The 18,311-nt window shown below is 50.5% G+C and overlaps 1 protein-coding gene across 13 annotated transcripts in view; it reads left to right on the top strand.

Moving 5' to 3' along the window:
• MTSS1 (MTSS I-BAR domain containing 1) overlaps window positions 1–18,311 on the top strand; it is a 142,848-nt gene that overhangs the window by 102,102 nt on the left and 22,435 nt on the right. For all 13 annotated transcript variants that reach the window (XM_077351531.1, XM_077351528.1, XM_077351529.1 and 10 more), the window contains exon 6: window positions 1,648–1,722. In XM_077351531.1, coding sequence (XP_077207646.1) covers window positions 1,648–1,722 — 75 coding nt within the window. The remainder of the gene's footprint in view (window positions 1–1,647; window positions 1,723–18,311) is intronic.

Below are 18,311 nucleotides of genomic sequence, written 5' to 3' on the forward strand. Positions count from 1 at the left end.
GTTAATGAGAGCCTTCGTCTTAAGAGACAGATGAAACTGCTTTAGACTGAGTCAGACTATTGTTCTGTGATCAGGTAACATCACATAACACTTCAAAAAGGACATGGACAAAACTGAAGGTATAGAGCAGGGGTAGTCAACCTGTGGTCCTCCAGATGTCCATGGACTTCAATTCCCATGAACCCCTGCCAGCGAGCGCTGGCAGGGGTTCATGGGAATTGTAGTCCATGGACATCTGGAGGACCACAGGTTGACTACCCCTGGTATAGAGGAGAGCGACAAGGATGATCTGGGGCCTGGGGACCAAGCCCTCTGAGGAAAGGCTGAGGGTCTTGGGTATGTCCAGCCTGAAGAAGACAAGGTTGAGAGGGGACATGATGGCTCTATAAGTATTTGAAAGGCAGTCAGAGCAGCTGTCTCCAACTCCCGGTCCGGGGACAAATACTGCAGTTGTAGCCTGATCAGTTGGTTATTCCAGTAAAGTGTTCCCTTTTTTGCATGTGTTTGGAACTTTATATATTTACGATAAATTCAGATTACCTTAGTCTTAAGGAGCTATGAAGAAATAGGGCTTTTATTTTTCATCATTAGCTTAGATTCATTTTAAAGGGGACATATTCTGTGCAACTGCTACAACCTGTCATAGTTCTGTATTTATCTAATGGGTTATATTTTCTCATTTAAATGTAATTTATGTAACTAGTTTGTTATGCATCATAGCAGGGGAGTCTGTTTACTTTTGAGATGATCTTTGACTGTAGTAAGGAATACATTAATTCAGTGTGTTTGGAGTGCCTTAATGCAGTGGTCCCCAACCTTTTTATCACGGAGAACCGATCAACGCTTGACAATTTTACTGAGGCCAGGGGGGTGGGTAGTCTTTTGCCGAGGGACGTCACTGCCGCTGCCTGAGCCCCTGCTCCACTTGCTTTCCTGCTGGCACCCCTGACTTCCCGCCACCCACTGGGGGGCGCTGCCAGCAGCAGCTGTACAGTGCCATGCCGAGGGGGAGCCCCAGACATGGCTGCCGCCGGAGAGCACCAAAGGTGAGCCGGCAGCAGAGTGGCAGGGCAGCCCCCAAGGCAGCATCCGGGGAGGAGGACGAGGAGGAGCCGTAGCCCGGTAACAACTGATCCACGAACCAGTACCGGTCCCAGGACCGGGGGTTGGGGACCACTGCCTTAATGAACTTCCTTTCTGTTCTTACCTTAGTCTGCATTCACTTCTTTTGGGGGGTTAGGGCTAATCCTATTAGATACGATATCTGTTGTGGAAGGTTCTGTTATGCATTTGATATAAAAAATTCACACATTTTGAATATGCATAATATAACAGGCTACCTTACATGCATAAGGCTAATCTCTTCAATTGGGGCCCAATCGTTGCATGGGTGTATATCCAGTTTGCTTGGTCAGGTCCTCCCTTCATGCTCAGTGTTTGGGCTGGAAATTTTCGTTTCGTATTTTGTTTCTTAATTTAAATCAAAGAATGATTTTTTTCTTCACACTAGTTGTCTACCTTATGCTCTGTTCCCCTAAAATAAACTGCTTTTTGTAACACATCCAGCCGTTTAGCTATATCAGTTGTAAGGCATCCAACAGTGTAGATTTCAGTTATGTCAACAAACAAACTCTGCCTCTCTTTTAGAGTACAAAAAAGCTCGCCAAGAGATAAAAAAGAAATCCTCAGACACCCTGAAACTACAGAAGAAAGCAAAGAAAGGTAAATGGCTTGTTCTATTTTAAGTGAACGTTGTGCTAGCTGGAACAGTTGGATGTTGTTTGGTTTCATTCTGTGATCTTGTGACTAGGAGTAAATATTTGTATCGCTGGTGTTTTTTGCAACTTTCCTTGAACTTTATGCATCCCTTTCTGAACTAACCAGACCATTCCCAATCCTCGTGTATCTCCCTCTTCCCCTATTCAGTCCCTACCATCTTCCCTGTATAACTTCCCTCACCTGCTGCTGGAATAGATATACAGTCGGTTTCAGAGACTGCCTCTTGCATTTCCCCCAACATTAAAGGGTAAACACATTGGGTTAGATCCAAGGACCACCTTTTGCTAAACCAAAAGGGCTCTGTTACAAGGCAGTTCTTGCTTACCAAAAGGACTTTTTTGTGTCCAGCCCCAATTACAGTCCTTTTTTTTTGGGGGGGGGGGTTGTTTTTGTAATGCTTCCAATTTAAGTGTATGTAAAGTGTTGGAGTGATCTTTCCTGCTTTCTCCAGAAGCCCTGGGTGAACCCTGGAAGCACACTGGCATAGGTTAGGGGACCCACACACATCCAGTGAAATACATAAAACTGCCTTCTGTTGATGGACTTGGTCCATCAAAGTCAATATTCTCTACTCAGACTGGCAACTGCTTTCCAGGGTATCAGGCCAAGGTCTTTCACATCACCTCCTGCCAGAGCTTTTAACCGGAGATACCAGGGATTGATCCTTTGACCTTCTGCATGCCAAGCAGATGCTCTTCCACTGAGCCACAGCCCCCTCAGTGTTCCGTGCGGCAGCTGTGGCAAGGAAAGAAGGAACTGAGCTAAAATGTCCCTCTCTCTACCTCTCATCATGCCAATGGAACTGTCAACAAGAGGCCTGCTGGTGAAAGAGGTGGGAGGCATGAATTGACTTGTTTCTGCCTCCTCACTGTAGCCACCAGGACAGCATGGTTTCATGCCAATGTGGATCTTCTGACTCCTGACGTTGCCATTTTTTGGTGCTCATGGGGAGCTGCTGAGAAGGTGGTGAAATGTAAGCCTGCTGTTGTTTTACACTGGCAGAGCACAGAATCCAGCCTATAGATCAAGGGTGGCCAAATTGTGGCTCTCCAGGTCTCCATGGACTATAATTACCATGAGCAGGGGCTCATGCGGGAGAGGAGGGATTTGGTTTTGGCTTGTTATGGGACTGGGGTTTGTGAAATTTTTATGTATTTTATTGTATTATATATATTGTTCTATCTGTTGTTAGCCACTGTAATCCAGCAGGCCTATAAATCTAATTAATAAATGAATGAATGAATAAATTATAACCACCAAAATGTTATAAATAGATAATAAGAACAAAATGTTATTTGACCATTTTTTATAAGCTGTTTAGTAATGTCTGTCTGCCTCTGTGTGTGTGTGCCTGTCTAGGAGGTGCCTTGTTCACAGTTTGTCTGTTGCTGTGCTTGGATTGAGTAAAAAGATGTATCCAGAAAAGCCACTTCGGTAACCTAGTTGTTTGTAGATGGAGTCTTTCTGGTTTCCCCCAGCTCTCTTTTTGTCGGAGACCCGCTTGCTAACTGAAAAAACAGGGTGCCCTTTTGAAGAAAACGTCACGCCAGGCCTGGTGAACGATACAACAGGAACAAGCTTTATTTCAGCAACGTGGAGTCCGCTGGTATGGAGTAAGAGCTTCCACCGAACTCCAGGTGGAAACTCCCTTTTATACAAAACCCACCTCCTTAGGCTGTATTGCCCCACCCAGTACTTGCGGAGGGAACATGCTGATACAATCATGACTCATGCACGTATGCGAGGTTTTCCGGGGTTCCTGATGGCCCATTTTCCTGGAACAAAGGGCCATCTCCGGGCCCTTGTCAAAAGGTGGAGGGGGACATTGAGGTTCTTTAGCGGCCATTGCCACCTCAACGATCGGGTGGGGCGCCCAGCTGCCGGCTTGCCTATGATCACCATGCCCTACCTCCGTGATCGCGGGCGCCTCTGATGGCGGGGTTCGGTCCGGTTCCCAAGCCACCAAGGACCGAACCACGACATTCTGCCCCCCCAAAGGTCCATTCTCCAACCCCCCGGGACGGCCAGGATACCGCTTGTGGAAACGTTCAGTGAGTCGGGGCGCAAGGACGTCCGCTGCCCAGACCCATTCCCGGTCCCCCAAAGCGAAGTCCTTCCATTCCACGAGGTACTGCAACTTCCCCCTGTGGAGTCTAGAGTCCAGGATATCCGCCACCTCGTGGTGCTCCCCCCCCGGCAGGACCTCGGGCGCTGGCGGGGAAAACACGGGGTGCCAAACGTCACCGTCCGGAGTTTTTTTTAGAAGGCTCACGTGAAAGACGGGATGGATGTGCCGGAGGTTCTTGGGGAGCTTGAGCTTGACCGAAACTTCGTTGATCGGGGCCAAGACCTCGAAAGGCCCCAAAAACCGAGGGCCTAGCTTCTTGCTGGGCAAATTCAACCGTAGGTTCCGGGTGGAAAGGTAAACTCGATCCCCCGGTCGGATCTCCTCAGCTGGTCGTCTCTTCCGGTCGGCGTCCTCTTTCTGCGCTGCCTTGACTTTGTGGAGCTGCTCCTGCAGCGACTTCCAGCAGCTCCCGGCACGCTTCCCCCACTCGCGAAGGTCGGCCGATTCCCGGGCGGGGACCTCTCCAAGCTCCGGGAAGTGTCTCAGGTCTGTCCCGTAGACGACGGCAAAAGGCGACATCTCCGTGCTGCTGTGGTCTGCGTTGTTGTACGCGAACTCGGCCAGGGGGAGCAGGGGCACCCAGGTGTCTTGATGATAGGAACCGAAACACCGCAAGTACTGCTCCAGTACTTGATTAACCCGCTCGGTCTGCCCGTCCGTCTGGGGGTGGTAAGCGGAGCTCAGCCCTTGCTCGATGTCTAACAGGCGCAGGAAAGCTTGCCAAAACCGGGACACGAATTGTGAGCCCCGATCGGAAATCACCTTGTCCGGCAGCCCGTGCAGTCGGAACACGTGATCCAGGAACATCCGAGCCAACTGTGAAGCACTGGGGACACTGGCGCAAGGAATGAAATGGGCCTGTTTGGAAAATAGATCTACCACCACCCAGATCACCGTTTTCCCCTTGCTGGGAGGCAAGTCTGTTATAAAGTCCATGGAGATCACTGACCACGGCCGGGTCGGGACCTCGAGCGGGTGCAGCAGACCTTTCGGCTTGCCAACCCCCGGCTTGCAGGTCAGGCAGACAGGACAACCACTGACGTAAGCTTTTGTGTCCCGCCGCAGACTGGGCCACCAAAACCGCCGCCGGGCCAACTTCCAGGATTTTACGAAACCGAAGTGCCCGGCGGTCTTAGCATCGTGGCAGAGGCTGAGGGCTTCCCGTCGTAGCCCTTCCGGGACGTAGACAGCCTCCCCCCTCCGCCAGAGACCGGAGTCCAAAATCAAAGAGTCCCGGAGCTCAGCCAGCTCCTCGTCTGTCCCGTAGGCTGCCACTAGGCGGTCTCGGAGCGGGGCGGTCGCCGGGTCGGGCTCCCATTCCTCCCTGGCCCGACGCCTAGTGACGACCCCCCGTCCCAGCTGCTCCTCACCAAACACGGACCTGGTGCAGGGAGCGTACCCCTCCCCATAATGCGGCAGACGGGAGAGGGCGTCCGCGAGGAAATTCTCTTTGCCGGGGATGTGACCAAGCTTGAAATTGTACCGCGAAAAGAACTCCGCCCACCTCATCTGCTTGGCGTTCAGGGATCGCGGTTGCCGGAGCGCCTCCAGATTCTTGTGATCTGTCCAGACCTCGAACGGCTCCTCTGTTTCCTCCAGCCAATGCCGCCATTCGGTGAGGGCGAACTTAATCGCAAACGCCTCCTTCTCCCAGGTAGACCAGTTCCGCTCCGTTTCGGCGAATTTTCGTGAGAGGTAGGCCGCCGGCCTCAGCTGTCCCGCCTTGTCTCGCTGCAGGAGAACCGCCCCGGCTGCTGCGTCGCTGGCGTCGACTTGTACCACCATCGGCTGGGTTGGGTCGACGTGCAGTAGCGTGGGCTCAGACGCGAAAGCTTGCTTGAGGGCCAGGAACGCTGCCTCCGATTTCTCATTCCAGCCGAGCGCTGCGCTGGGCCGCGTGGCGCGAGGACCTCTCCCCTTGGTACCTAGCAAGTCCGTGAGGGGAGCCACTACGGAGGAGTATCTGGGGATGAAGCCTCTAAAAAAGTTAGCAAACCCCAGGAAGCTTTGTAGCTGTTTCCGGGTGCGGGGCCTTTCCCAGGCCAGCACCGCCTGCACCTTCTCGGGGTCCATAGCTATGCCCTGGGCTGAGATGCGGTAGCCCAAATAGTCCAGGGAGGGACGGTGGAATTCGCACTTAGCCAGCTTCACGTATAGGTGGTTTGCCAGCAGGCGCTTTAACACCTCCCTCACCAGGGTCACGTGCTCTTGGGGATCTTGGCTGTAGATCAGGACGTCATCCAAATAAACAACCACCCCCTGAAACAGAAGGTCCTGCAACACCTCATTAATTAGACTCATGAAAACCCCAGGTGCCCCGCTTAAACCGAACGGCATCACTTTAAATTCGAATTGTCCCAATTGACAGTTAAACGCTGTTTTCCACTCATCCCCCTCCCGGATGCGTACCCGGTAGTACGCCTCCCTTAGGTCCAGCTTAGTGAACAGAGTCCCTTTGCCCAGCCGGGCCAGCAAATCCGGGATCAGCGGGAGGGGGTAAGCGTTCCCCGCTGCGATGGCGTTGAGGCCCCGGTAGTCCTGGCACAGCCGTCGGGACCCATCCTTTTTCCGGACGAACAAGACTGGAGCTCCCATGGGACTGGAAGCGGGCCGGATGAAACCTCGGGCCAGATTTTTACCCAAAAACTCCCGGAGGTCCTTGAGCTCACCCTCACTCATCTTGTAGATGCGCCCTTTGGGTAGTACCGCCCCCTCTGGGATGTTGATAGCGCAGTCCGTGCGGCGGTGTGGGGGTAGCTCGTCCGCTTCCCGCTCGCTGAAAACGGCTGCGAGGTCTCGGTACTCTGGCGGGACCTCGGGCTCTGGTATCTCCTGCTGCGCCGCCGCCGCTCCCCTGGGACGCGCCGCCGTCCTCTTGTGGCTGGAATTCTCGCGGGGGACCCGATGCCGTGCACCCACCGTCAAGTCGAACTTCAGGGTCCCCGCCCGCCAGTCCACCACGGGGTTGTGTTCCTTCAGCCAATCCAGGCCCAACACCGCCCGATATCCCGCTACGGGGACCTGGATCAGCCACCGCAGCTCTTGGTGGTCCCCTATGTGGATGGCGATAGGACCCACCTCCTCCCCGAAAGGTCCCCCCTGAATCGGGCTGCCGTCCATCTGGACGAAAACCAGGGGAACCTTCCGAATGCGCTTCGGTAGCCCCAAAGCCCGGGCTATCTGGGGGTGGACCATGCTGTGGTCGCATCCAGAGTCCAAAAGAGCCTCCCCCACCCAACTTAGTCCGTTCTCCGGGTTCCGGAGCTCTAAAATTACCACGTTCGGAGGTCGCGCCTCATGCTGCAGGGGTTTTCCCTCGCACCGCGGGACCTGCTGCCCGGCGCCGTCTACAGCAGGTCCTGGCCGTTTCCCGTCGCCTGGGCGCTTCCCGGTTCGTTGCGGAGGTCCTCCGCCCGGCGTGCCTGCTGGGGGCGTGTCGCACCTCCCCCCTGGGAGAGCCCGCGGTCCTCCCCCCCTTGCCGTTGGCACGCTGCTGCGAAATGTCCTGACCCCCCGCATTTCAGGCACAGACCTTCCCGGCGTCTCCTTTCCCGCTCGGGGTTCGGGGGTCGTTTGGGGCGAGAGTTGTCGGGGCCCGGTCTCGGCGCCTCGGCTGACCCGCCTTTGGCCTCCCGAGGGGGTGCGGCGGCCCAACCCAGGCTGGCTTCCAGCTTGGCGACCACAAAACACCACCCCTCCAGTGTAGACAGATCTTCTTCCGTCCCCTTGATCACGGCCCATTCCCTGAGCTTCGGGTTAAGGCCCTCCCGGAAGTACTCGATTTGGGTCTCCTCGTTCCAGGAGAACACCTTGCCTGCTTCCCTCCGGAAAATGTCTATATAGTCCATAACCCCCCTAGTACCCTGTCGAAGTCCCTTGATCCGACTCTTTGCCTTGTCCTCAGCCTGGGGGTCCTGGAATCGTCGGCGGAGCGCGACCACGAAGTCCTGCAGGTCCCGAGTTGCCGGGTCGCCGCGCTCGGCCAACCCTAGGTACCACTGACCCGCCTTGCCCTGGAGACACGAGGCCACCCCCCAGACCAAGTCCTCGGAGTCCTCATACCGGTCTCCATACCTCCGGGCATGCGTCAGCGCGTGGAGGAGGAACTGCGGGAGGTCGTCCGGCGTCCCGTCGAAACGCGCCTTAAGCTCTGGGGGGGAACGTTTTGGAGAGTAGTCCGACCCCCTCCGGATCCGGGATTCTCGGCGTCCGCCGTCTCGTCCTGCTCCGCTCCACCGGCTACCAACTTGCCCAACGACGCCGTGCCGCTCCCTGCCTTGCACGTCGCTCCTGCGTTGGTCCGGCTCTCGCCGCCCCGTCGGCTCACCCGCTCCCCCGAGATCCTCTGCTGTCTCGCCTCTCCGCTGGCCGTCTCGCCTACTCGGGACTGAAAACTGCTCCGGGTCGGGGTCCGGGGCCCGCTCACCAGTGCCGGGCTCGTCCTCGTCGCTGGAGACGTCCTCACTCGACGCGATCCCCTCCGCCGTTGTACTACCAGTCCCTCCGGGCCCGGCCCGAGCTTGCTCACGGGCTTCAGCTGCCTGCAAGCGCCTGGCCAAGTCCGCCATGGCCCGCCGCAGGTCCTCTAGGGATTCCTCAGGTCCTACCGGGCGAAGCGCCTGCCTCAGCTGGGTGTCCCAGGTTGGGGCCAACCCCCCAGACCTCGGCGCGCTCCCCCCCGTGCTTGGGAACCCCATGGCCCGGCGCCTTCCCTTGGCCGCCGCTGCCGAGGGTCTCGGGGTCCCGGACAGCTGCTCCTGGCCCCCCGATTTTCGGAGGAAATCTCCCGGGGACATTAAACTCATGTTCCCGGGGTTCGTGGGGGTCGAGACCGCCCCGTTGCTTGAAAACGCCATCTCTGGATCCGTCCCGATAAGCGCTCGGGTGCGATGCCGACCCTGGAGTTCGGGGGAAGCTCTTACGATGTCGGAGACCCGCTTGCTAACTGAAAAAACAGGGTGCCCTTTTGAAGAAAACGTCACGCCAGGCCTGGTGAACGATACAACAGGAACAAGCTTTATTTCAGCAACGTGGAGTCCGCTGGTATGGAGTAAGAGCTTCCACCGAACTCCAGGTGGAAACTCCCTTTTATACAAAACCCACCTCCTTAGGCTGTATTGCCCCACCCAGTACTTGCGGAGGGAACATGCTGATACAATCATGACTCATGCACGTATGCGAGGTTTTCCGGGGTTCCTGATGGCCCATTTTCCTGGAACAAAGGGCCATCTCCGGGCCCTTGTCAAAAGGTGGAGGGGGACATTGAGGTTCTTTAGCGGCCATTGCCACCTCAACGATCGGGTGGGGCGCCCAGCTGCCGGCTTGCCTATGATCACCATGCCCTACCTCCGTGATCGCGGGCGCCTCTGATGGCGGGGTTCGGTCCGGTTCCCAAGCCACCAAGGACCGAACCACAACACTTTTCTAGGTTTTTTTTTTTAAGCTTGTTAACGTGTTCAGTCAAGAGGGCAGCGGGAGAGAAGGGAAAACAATCAGGAAGGCATACATTGTGAATTGCAGTCTTGCCTCTTGGTGGTCCCAGTTGGTATTTAGAGCACTCTCTCAGAGATGGGTTGGCAGGTGACTCTACCGTTCTGCACATTCAGGAGGATAATTGTGTTCTAGTCGGCGAGAGTCCATATGGACGCCACAGTAAATCTCCACTGATGAAAGGGTTTTCTGTCTGTGGACTGGGAGTTGAGTCTGTCCCCCCTTCCCACTTGCAGCCCATACCTCATGTTGCTCCTGGAAGAGAGCCCCCCCCCCAACACCAGGGAGTGGGAGTCTTGTCAGGTTGCTTAATGGTCAGGTTGCAGATACGAGGCTTCCTCCCTCCCTCTTATTTTCATGAAATCTCAGGCTGTGTTTTGTCCCTACGATGCTGCTTAGGGAAGTTATCTTAAGCAAGCTTCCAGTTGGTGGGCATCCTTGCCTTTCCAAACAAACAAACCAGGAGAACCTGTGTTTACCAATATTGTCTCCATAAGCATGATGGGCAAACCCTCCCATGGATTCCTATTGAAACATAAAACGGGGTGAACCATTTAGAACAGCAAAAAGAAATACGGAAATTGGGTCTTGCGTCAATATTTTTGCTCCCTTCGGACCCTGGAAAGGTGACCTCTCTCTCTCTCATTTGGAGCTCTGATTATCTCTCATCGAATGATCTTATCCACTGTGAAATAAAATTTTCATTGCATCCATCAATACGCTTGTGTTGTAGACTCATTCTCTTCCTCCCTTTAATCTTTATTCTTCTCTTCGTTCTCTTTAATTTTACTCTTTAAAGGCCTTCTCCCCCCCCCCCCCTTTGGTGGAATATCTTTGGGAGACTACATGATGTCTGTTTAGAGAAATTAATAAGAAAAGGATTCAGGTAGTTTTGGAGCTCCTGTATTAGCAGGATTATGAGTTTGTGGTCCCTTTTGGAGATGAGGATGCTAATTTGAACTGGAAACATTATCGGTGTGTGATCTATATATTTCTGGGTGCTACAAACATATACGGAAGTCTCATACTATAGAAGGGTGGCTGTTTGGAAGTGCTTATTTAACTATAGGATTGCATTATTTCACATGACACGTTTGCACACGCACACACAAGGATGTAGTAGAGCAGTTGTAATGCTTCTAGATGTTGTAGTTGCAGAGGGAAACTTTAGAATATGTTGAGTCAATACTTAATATGTGAAGATTCTGCCTTGGAGACTCTTATTGGGTGGAAAGTCCGCATAAAATGTTTTAGATTCAATAAATTACAGTGGTTAAGTGGTAAAACTGTGGCACACATGACTACTACCCATTATATTTTCATTGTGACCTCCAGCAGTCTATTAAGAAGGAAAAAGTATGCAAAACTATCTAAAAATAAAACCATGCCGCTCCAAGCAGCTACATGCAAATACTTACTATTTTACTTACATTATTCTTAGCATGCCATTCTCGCAGGGACACGAGGTAGTTTATGAAAAAGACAAAATCAGATAACTTAAGACATTCATTGTAGCGGGGCTGGAATGATAGATTTAGAACATAGTGCAAACTAAAAACAACGTCTAAGACATAACATCCTATAAGCAAGGTGGAAAAGGGATCGCAAAGTTGTCTGTGCCTATTTAGTCCTTCTTGGGTAGGATGTTGAAATTATATTTGCAGAATTCCCTTTAACCACACCTCTGTGAGTGGGGGGAGGGGGGACACAGGTATTTGCATAAGGATGTAGAAGATCCTTGTGTGACACATTGAAGAGAAATAAGGCATGTACTATGGACAAATTCAGAGGGTCAATCAGGACCATGCTGCAAGCTCACAACCCCCTCTTCCCTTCCCTTGTTCCTTTTCATTTCCAAGGCTGGCCTCTGTTTCCTCTAACTGTAGTTGTCTAGTTCCAGCGTTGTACCAATTTGCATTTAGCATTTCCTGCAAATATTTCAGTTCGTGGTTCGTAGGTTAGCCTAAAATACAATTTTCTAATTTGGATCTAATGGTTAGAGGAAACCAGAAAACAAAGGAAGGGGGATCTATTTGTGAGAGCAGAAGGCAGAAAGTTGCATTTCTTGATTCTTCCTATCATAGCTGCATGATTGGAATGCCATGTCTGAGATAAGGGACAGTTAGAATGCCTCTTGTGGTGCAGAGTGGTAAGCGGCAGAAATGCAGTCTGAAAGCTCTGTCCATGAGGTTGGGAGTTCGATCCCAGCAGCCGGCTCAAGGTTGACTCAGCCTTCCATCCTTCCGAGGTCGGTAAAATGAGTACCCAGCTTGCTGGGGGGTAAACGGTAATGACTGGGGAAGGCACTGGCAAACCACCCCGTATTGAGTCTGCCATGAAAACGCTAGAGGGCGTCACCCCAAGGGTCAGATATGACTCGGTGCTTGCATAGGGGATACCTTTACCTTTTAGAATGTCAGCATCTCAGTTCGTTTTCCTTCAGATTCTTGAGGTTGTCATGTGAACCCTTTAAGAATTATTTGTTTCCTGAACTTCTAGCCTGCCTTTCCCCTGGAGTACTTGAGGCAGGTTACAACATCAGTAGAATACTAGCCATTGAGCCCATCTGAAAAGTCTGTAGCTCCCAATAAAGCCTTATTAATAGATTTTTGTTGGGACTTGCTAAACCTTCTGCCTTGAGTAGCTATGAAATGTTGAAAGAGTTGAGAAGGAAAGACCGTGAACTGAATCATTTTGCTTCTCTTTGAGCTGGTAATGATGTGTAAAATGGCTGTAGTGCTAGAACCCTGGGTTTTGACTTCTTTTGTCTTCCTTTTCTGTACCAATTTTTGTATCCGGCCATTTCTCATCATGCTCATCTTCTCGACAGTTGAGGCACTGGGTAAGTCTAAGCTGCCCCGTATCCCCAGTGGCTGGTGCGTGTAATTCTGGCTGTGGCCTCCTGATGGTTGTCTATTCTCCACGAGCTGCCTAGACTTTAATTTTGAATTCAGCAAAACCATGCAAAAAATAATTTGGCCTTGAAATCCAAGACTTTTCCCACTCACTCTACACAGCTCCCCTGGAGGCTGCTCTGGAAACTGGTCCAGAACGCAGCTGCCTCACAAGGACCCAGTGAAGAGCCCCCCTTTGACTTTGACCTGTGCTCTCCCAGCTGCACTGGCTCCAGATTGAGGACCGAATCAGGCTCAAGATGTTGGTTTTCACCTTTAAAGCCCTAAATTGTCTGGGACGTTTGTCTCCGCACCTCTTTCATTACATCCCCCCAAGAAACCTGAGGTCAAACCGGCCTCAGCGAGGGCATGGCTTGGTAGAATGCTCTGCTGAATGAGAACATCAGAACCCTGGAGGACCTTAAACAGGGCTGCATACAAGTAGAAAAATAAATACATTCCTGTCCTCCTTATTCAGATATAACACGAAAGCAATGGTGTTCCGCTAATGCTAGAAAAGTAGGATAGCTCTCTTAGCATATTCGCACGTGTTTAAGCTCCAACGTGCCTTGCCGTAGGCTGTTCGGACATCTGTGTGAATCCCACCCCAGCGGTTGCATCTTCAGTGAAGCATATCTACACATTATATTAGACCGCCCTGACCCGGATGGCCCAGGCTAGTCGGATCTCATTAGATCTTGGAAGCCAAGCAGAGTCGCCCCTGCTGCATACTTGGATAGAAGACCACAAAGGAAGTCCAGAGGACAGAGGTAGGCAATGGCAAACCACCTCTATTTGTCTCTTGCCTTGACTGCCCCGAAGGCAGGGGTCCACAAGCTTTTTGAGCCAGAAGGCAGCTTTGGAATTCTGACATTGCATGTTGGGTGTGGCCTACAAAATGGCTGCTGCAGGAGGTGGAGCCAGCCCAAAAACTATACTGCAGCCTTCATAAGAAAAGGAGTATTGAAAAACGATAGACTTTCACGAGCCAAAAACGTGAGGCAAATTTCCTCCTCTTCCATGACAGAGTTCCACACTTTTGAAAAGCCACTCATACGATTGTGCAGGAGAATGGACGCCAAAGCATTTGAAAATGAATATCTTTTAAAGTCTAGTGCTTAAAACCTTTTCATGTCTGTAAACCTTTGACCCTGAAATTCCCTCTCTTCTCCCCCCCCCCCCGCAAAAAAAACCGTGCATGCATGGTATAACCTGGCTAATTATACATTTATGAGTTCTGTAGATCTCAAGCTGGTGGATTCATTTGTGCATTGCTCATTTTGTGATAATAACCTAAAGATGGCCCATTTAAGTGAGGCTGCTTAGGAAGTTAAAATCAAATGTCTTAGGTTGTAATCTGCAGAATGAGGTGGATCCTGTGGATTTGTTGTTTTCGCTATGCCTCTTTCCTCCTGTGTTAAGAGCCTTCTCTTAATAGAAGAGCTTGATTTCCTTGTGCCAAAGGAACACCACTGGCAGATCTGAAGGGTCCAACCTACAGGTTGCAGCAAGGGAATCCATGTTGAAATATTTGTGTTGGTAAAGCATTTGAGCGGAAAGACATTAGCGCTCTCTGGATATCCTGTAGGTTTAATGAATTCCGAATCATTAGCTGCCGCTGTATGTGGTTTTTTCTCCCCCTTGTGGTTTGGAGTCTTCTCTCCTAAGTATTTAAGATGAGAAAGATGGATAGGAAACCATTTTTCTTGTACGCAGAAAGAAATACAAAATCTTTGCTCTGCCTCATCTGGCTGTTTCCATTGCAACGAAAACAATCCACGCAAAATAGAATGCTGTGGAATTGCACAAGGAGCAGAGCTATCGTCCTCCTTTGCTCCTTTAGGATTTTCTGCTTGGAATTGGCTGAGCGGTTCTGTTTATACCCACCAGGTTCCTGGGTTTTGCGTCATCAGCAACCCGAGGCCATTGAAGAAGAAGAAGAGTTGGTTCTTATATGCCGCTTTTCTCTACCCAAAGGAGGCTCAAAGCGGCTTACAGTCGCCTTCCCTTTTCTCTCCCCACAACAGACACCCTGTGGGGTGGGTGAGGCTGAGAGAACACAGATGTCACTGTCCGGTCAGAACAGTTTTATCAGTGCCGTGGCGATCCCAAGGTCACCCAGCTGGCTGCATGTGGGGGAGCGCAGAATCGAACCTGGCATGCCAGATAAGAAGTCCGCACTCCTGACCACCACACCAAACTGGCTATCCAAGACCACAGAAGATATCTTGTAAGATCTGTTGGGCCTTTCACGTGACGTTTCGCTTCTTTATGTGGCCTCAAGCACATTTTTCATGACGGTACTAAAAGGCGAGACCTGTAAGGGAGTCCAAAACTCTAGCGTTTATAGTTCTGAACTTCCTAACCTCTCCGTTTCCCTTTTATTCCTTGGGCATTTCCTCTCTGCTCTTGAATGTCCAGACAAATCACTTGAAGGAGTGAACGCCAGAAATTGAAAAGACTACAACAGATTGCCGTGTCTATGTCGTTTCCATCACAGCTTTGTCTTACTGTGAATTTCGGGATAGATACAGAGTGTTTGAATGAGTGGCTGAGTGATGCGTGGAAGCGTATTGAGACGAAAAAATATTAGTCTTGGCCTTCCCCCAAGTGGATATTGTCTCTGTGCTGTATTTACAATCTGTCCAGTATGTGTGTGATCTGATAGGGTGTGTGTGTGTGTGTGTGTGCGCGTGCCTCACAGCTGGTGAACGGCTGAAACAAAACCTCTACATTTGCAGGGGGGAAATTGCAGTGATCCCTGGCCCCCAAAGGCCTGCCTCTCCAGAAGCTTAAAATACACAGAAAAGTCCAGTGTGCATATTCTGTGCTAAGCTCTGTCCTAGCTAGGCCAGTCTTTTCAGGTCGCATAAGGTAAGCGGGGTCCGCTTTGGATGGGAGACCACCAAGGAAGTCCAGGTTTGCAATGCAGAAGAAGGGAATGGTCAATAACCTCTGAACTTCTCTTGCCTAAAAATCCCACAGGGTCGCCCAAAATATGTTGCAGCAATGGAGGGCCCATATCCAGCCTGTGCTGAGGCAGCTGCATTAGTTGCCAGTTGCAACCCGGATCCAGTTCAAGATTTTGTTTTTAACCTTTAAGGCCCTTCATGGTCTGGGACCAACGTACCTGAGTCACCCTATGCCCCCCACAGGGCTTTGCGCTCTGTGGGTACCAACTTTTTGGTCATTCCCGGCCCTAGGGAAGCTCGCCTGGCCTCAACCAGAGTCATAGGCCTTCTCGGTTCTGGCCCCTACCAGGTGGAATCAGCTCCCGGAAGAGCTGCGAGCTCTGTGGGAGCTGTTGGCTTTCCTCAGGGCCTGTTAGATGGAGCTCTTCCACTAGGAAGCCTCAGCAAACTGAGAGAACTGTAGAAGGAAAAGGCCCCTTCTCCTCACAGATCTAATCCGAATGGCCGTTCTCTCATGTTCACCTCAGTTCCTCCAGCCCCTTCCAAGCCTGGAGTAGGATCCTTACTAGGGGTGTGGGATCCGGGGGGTGAAATTGATCCCAGGTATTTCCCAGCCCAGAGCTGGGAACCCTCCCACCAGGAGTCTAGTACAGCCACTCCCAACCTTTTGTGGGCCACGGGCCCTTTTGGGAGCTCTCCTCAGGTTCTAGGGCCCCGTCAAACAAGGATACCTGACAGTATGAACAGATAGACAGAAAAACATTTATTATTGAACACCAAGAAAACTTGAACTTACTGACATAACTCAAAGAAACTTCCTAAAAGACTGTAGGAAATTAAAGTTTAGAACATTTGACCAAGAAAAGCATGTGCATTGGTTGCTGTTTTTTCTTAAATGCATCAGTTCGAGCACATACAGAGGAATGGATTACATGTTTCCCTGAACAAAGGACAAATTTTCTCACAATTAATCATGTCATATGTGACAAAAAGGATATTTTGTCAGTTCAGTTACCAGGGCCCTTCATACTCCCATCCCCACACTTCTCAAACTGTGGCCCCCTTCAAATGTGCCAGGCCCCCCAGGGGGAGAATGGCTGGTCTAGGAGAATCACACCAGTGTCCAGTGCTCTGGAGGGTTCCCGGCACCCGTTCCATTGAGCAGGGATTGAACTTGCCTGTGGGTTTCTGCATCAGTGAACGTCTAGTTGCACTCATGTGGCTTGTCTCAGCACATGCAGTAAGTTTAAGGATGTAATTAAAATGGATTGGCGTCTCGTATAAATTTCTGCCATGCACAGTTGCATTTGAGTAGCCAGGTGATTTCTGGCACTTCTTGAAATCTGAGTTCCTGGCTTCATCCTTTGGTGTGAGAGGCTGTAAGTAACATCCAGTGGGTATGAGATGGCATGACTTCATGTGGAATAAACCTGGAATCAGCAGTGCCTTGAATGGGACACACCTTCTGGCCTGGGGAGGGAACAGGCTGCTTGTTTGGAGCAGCTCTATTACTGTTCCTCAGGATGGGGAGTGGAGATGTTGCCTGCAGGGGCTGTGGGGTGGTATATAAATTAAGAATGTCTTAAATAGCTTCTTTTTGGGATACTACCCACAAAGGCCTTATAAGGTCAGAAACAACCCTTACTGCCTATGTTGGGGTGGGTGTTGGGTGGAAAGAACCAAGATGGCGGCACTAGCTGTTCTCAGGTGGGCCCCTAAATGCAGTGACGCTCTGGACACTGCTATTGACCCAACTGTAAATGGGCTTCTTCTTTAGTAATCTGGTTGATTGATGATTGAAGGGTTTTTTTTTTTAATTGGGGTTTCAGATGGAATAGGATTAGTTTGGACTCTTGTGTGGAGCGAGGGAATTAAAAATAGGACTTTTGCTAGATTTTCTATTGGGGTAAGAATAAGCTGATCTTTGGACACATGAAGGCATTCAGTGTGTTGAACCGTCAGCCATGTAGATTACTGTGACTTGGTGAAGCATTATTGTCACGCTGTCAATTATTCTAAACAATAAAAGTACGCAGGTCTGTGTGACATTTATTAGCTGTCACCTTCAGCCATATTTAAATAAACGTTCATAGTTTTATTGACAATGTCTCTTAGAGGATGTGTTTGTGTGTTGGGAGATATTAACTGTGTGGGTCTCTGAAAATCTTCAAAGAGTACCTTAATGCTTAAGTCAGTTGCTCTTTCATGCTAGCTTCAATTAGCAATGCCTCTTTGAAAGTAACTTCTCCCGGGAAGCATGTCAACATCAATATCAACGTACATCTTAAAGATTAAAATTTTAGCTGAAAATTTGACCAACGCTTGAGATGGGGGATATGGGAGTGGCCCCATTGCTGGAATTAATTTGGCAGGAGATAGATTTTTGTGCATACATTTGAATATAAATGTCCTCTGTGTGTGTTTGGAAGTTTGCCGAATTATGTGTAGCACTTGCTTGATTTATGGTTGATTATTCTTGAGCAGGTGCGTGTGTGTGAAGTTCCTTGGTAGACCTCACTGAAGTCTTGTTTATGATGTAAATTTAAATGAGGATCTCCCAGAGTTCTTAGCGTCTTAGTTGATTGGCATAATCCCAGGAGCAAATTCACAGGATTTGTCATGCCAGCTTGATCCTGAATCAGCTGCTTTCAGGTTTTCCATGCAACTCTTCTGGATCGGTTTCTGCCAGAAATGATTGAATGTTGCTGAATCTTCATATCAGACAGATACGCAGTCAGTTCACGGAGCATTGCATGCCCCTCCATGAAGTACCCAAGAACAACATGCATTCTGTCCTGTGCCTGAACGTTACAAGCAAAGATGGAGGACAGTTCCAATCTTTGTCTTGCTTATTTAGAGAGAAAAAATTATCTTCGCTAGGTGAATGACGGGCAACTATTCTACCTTCTCCCTTCCTTCCCCATCTCCTTTTCCAATTAACTTTTTTGTTATGAAGGGCATGGCATGGCATTTGCATTGACTTGAATGGGAAGGGGGGGGCTTGCTTGAAGTGGACTGGATTTTGGGGGTGGGAATCGGCCTGCTTGAATCCAGAGAAAGAACGGAAAGCCATCCCAGATGCGTTTGCAACACTGTGGAGGAGAACCA

The sequence above is a fragment of the Paroedura picta genome, chromosome 9 (genome assembly GCF_049243985.1).
Source record: "Paroedura picta isolate Pp20150507F chromosome 9, Ppicta_v3.0, whole genome shotgun sequence".
Taxonomy (NCBI): Eukaryota; Metazoa; Chordata; class Lepidosauria; order Squamata; family Gekkonidae; genus Paroedura; species Paroedura picta.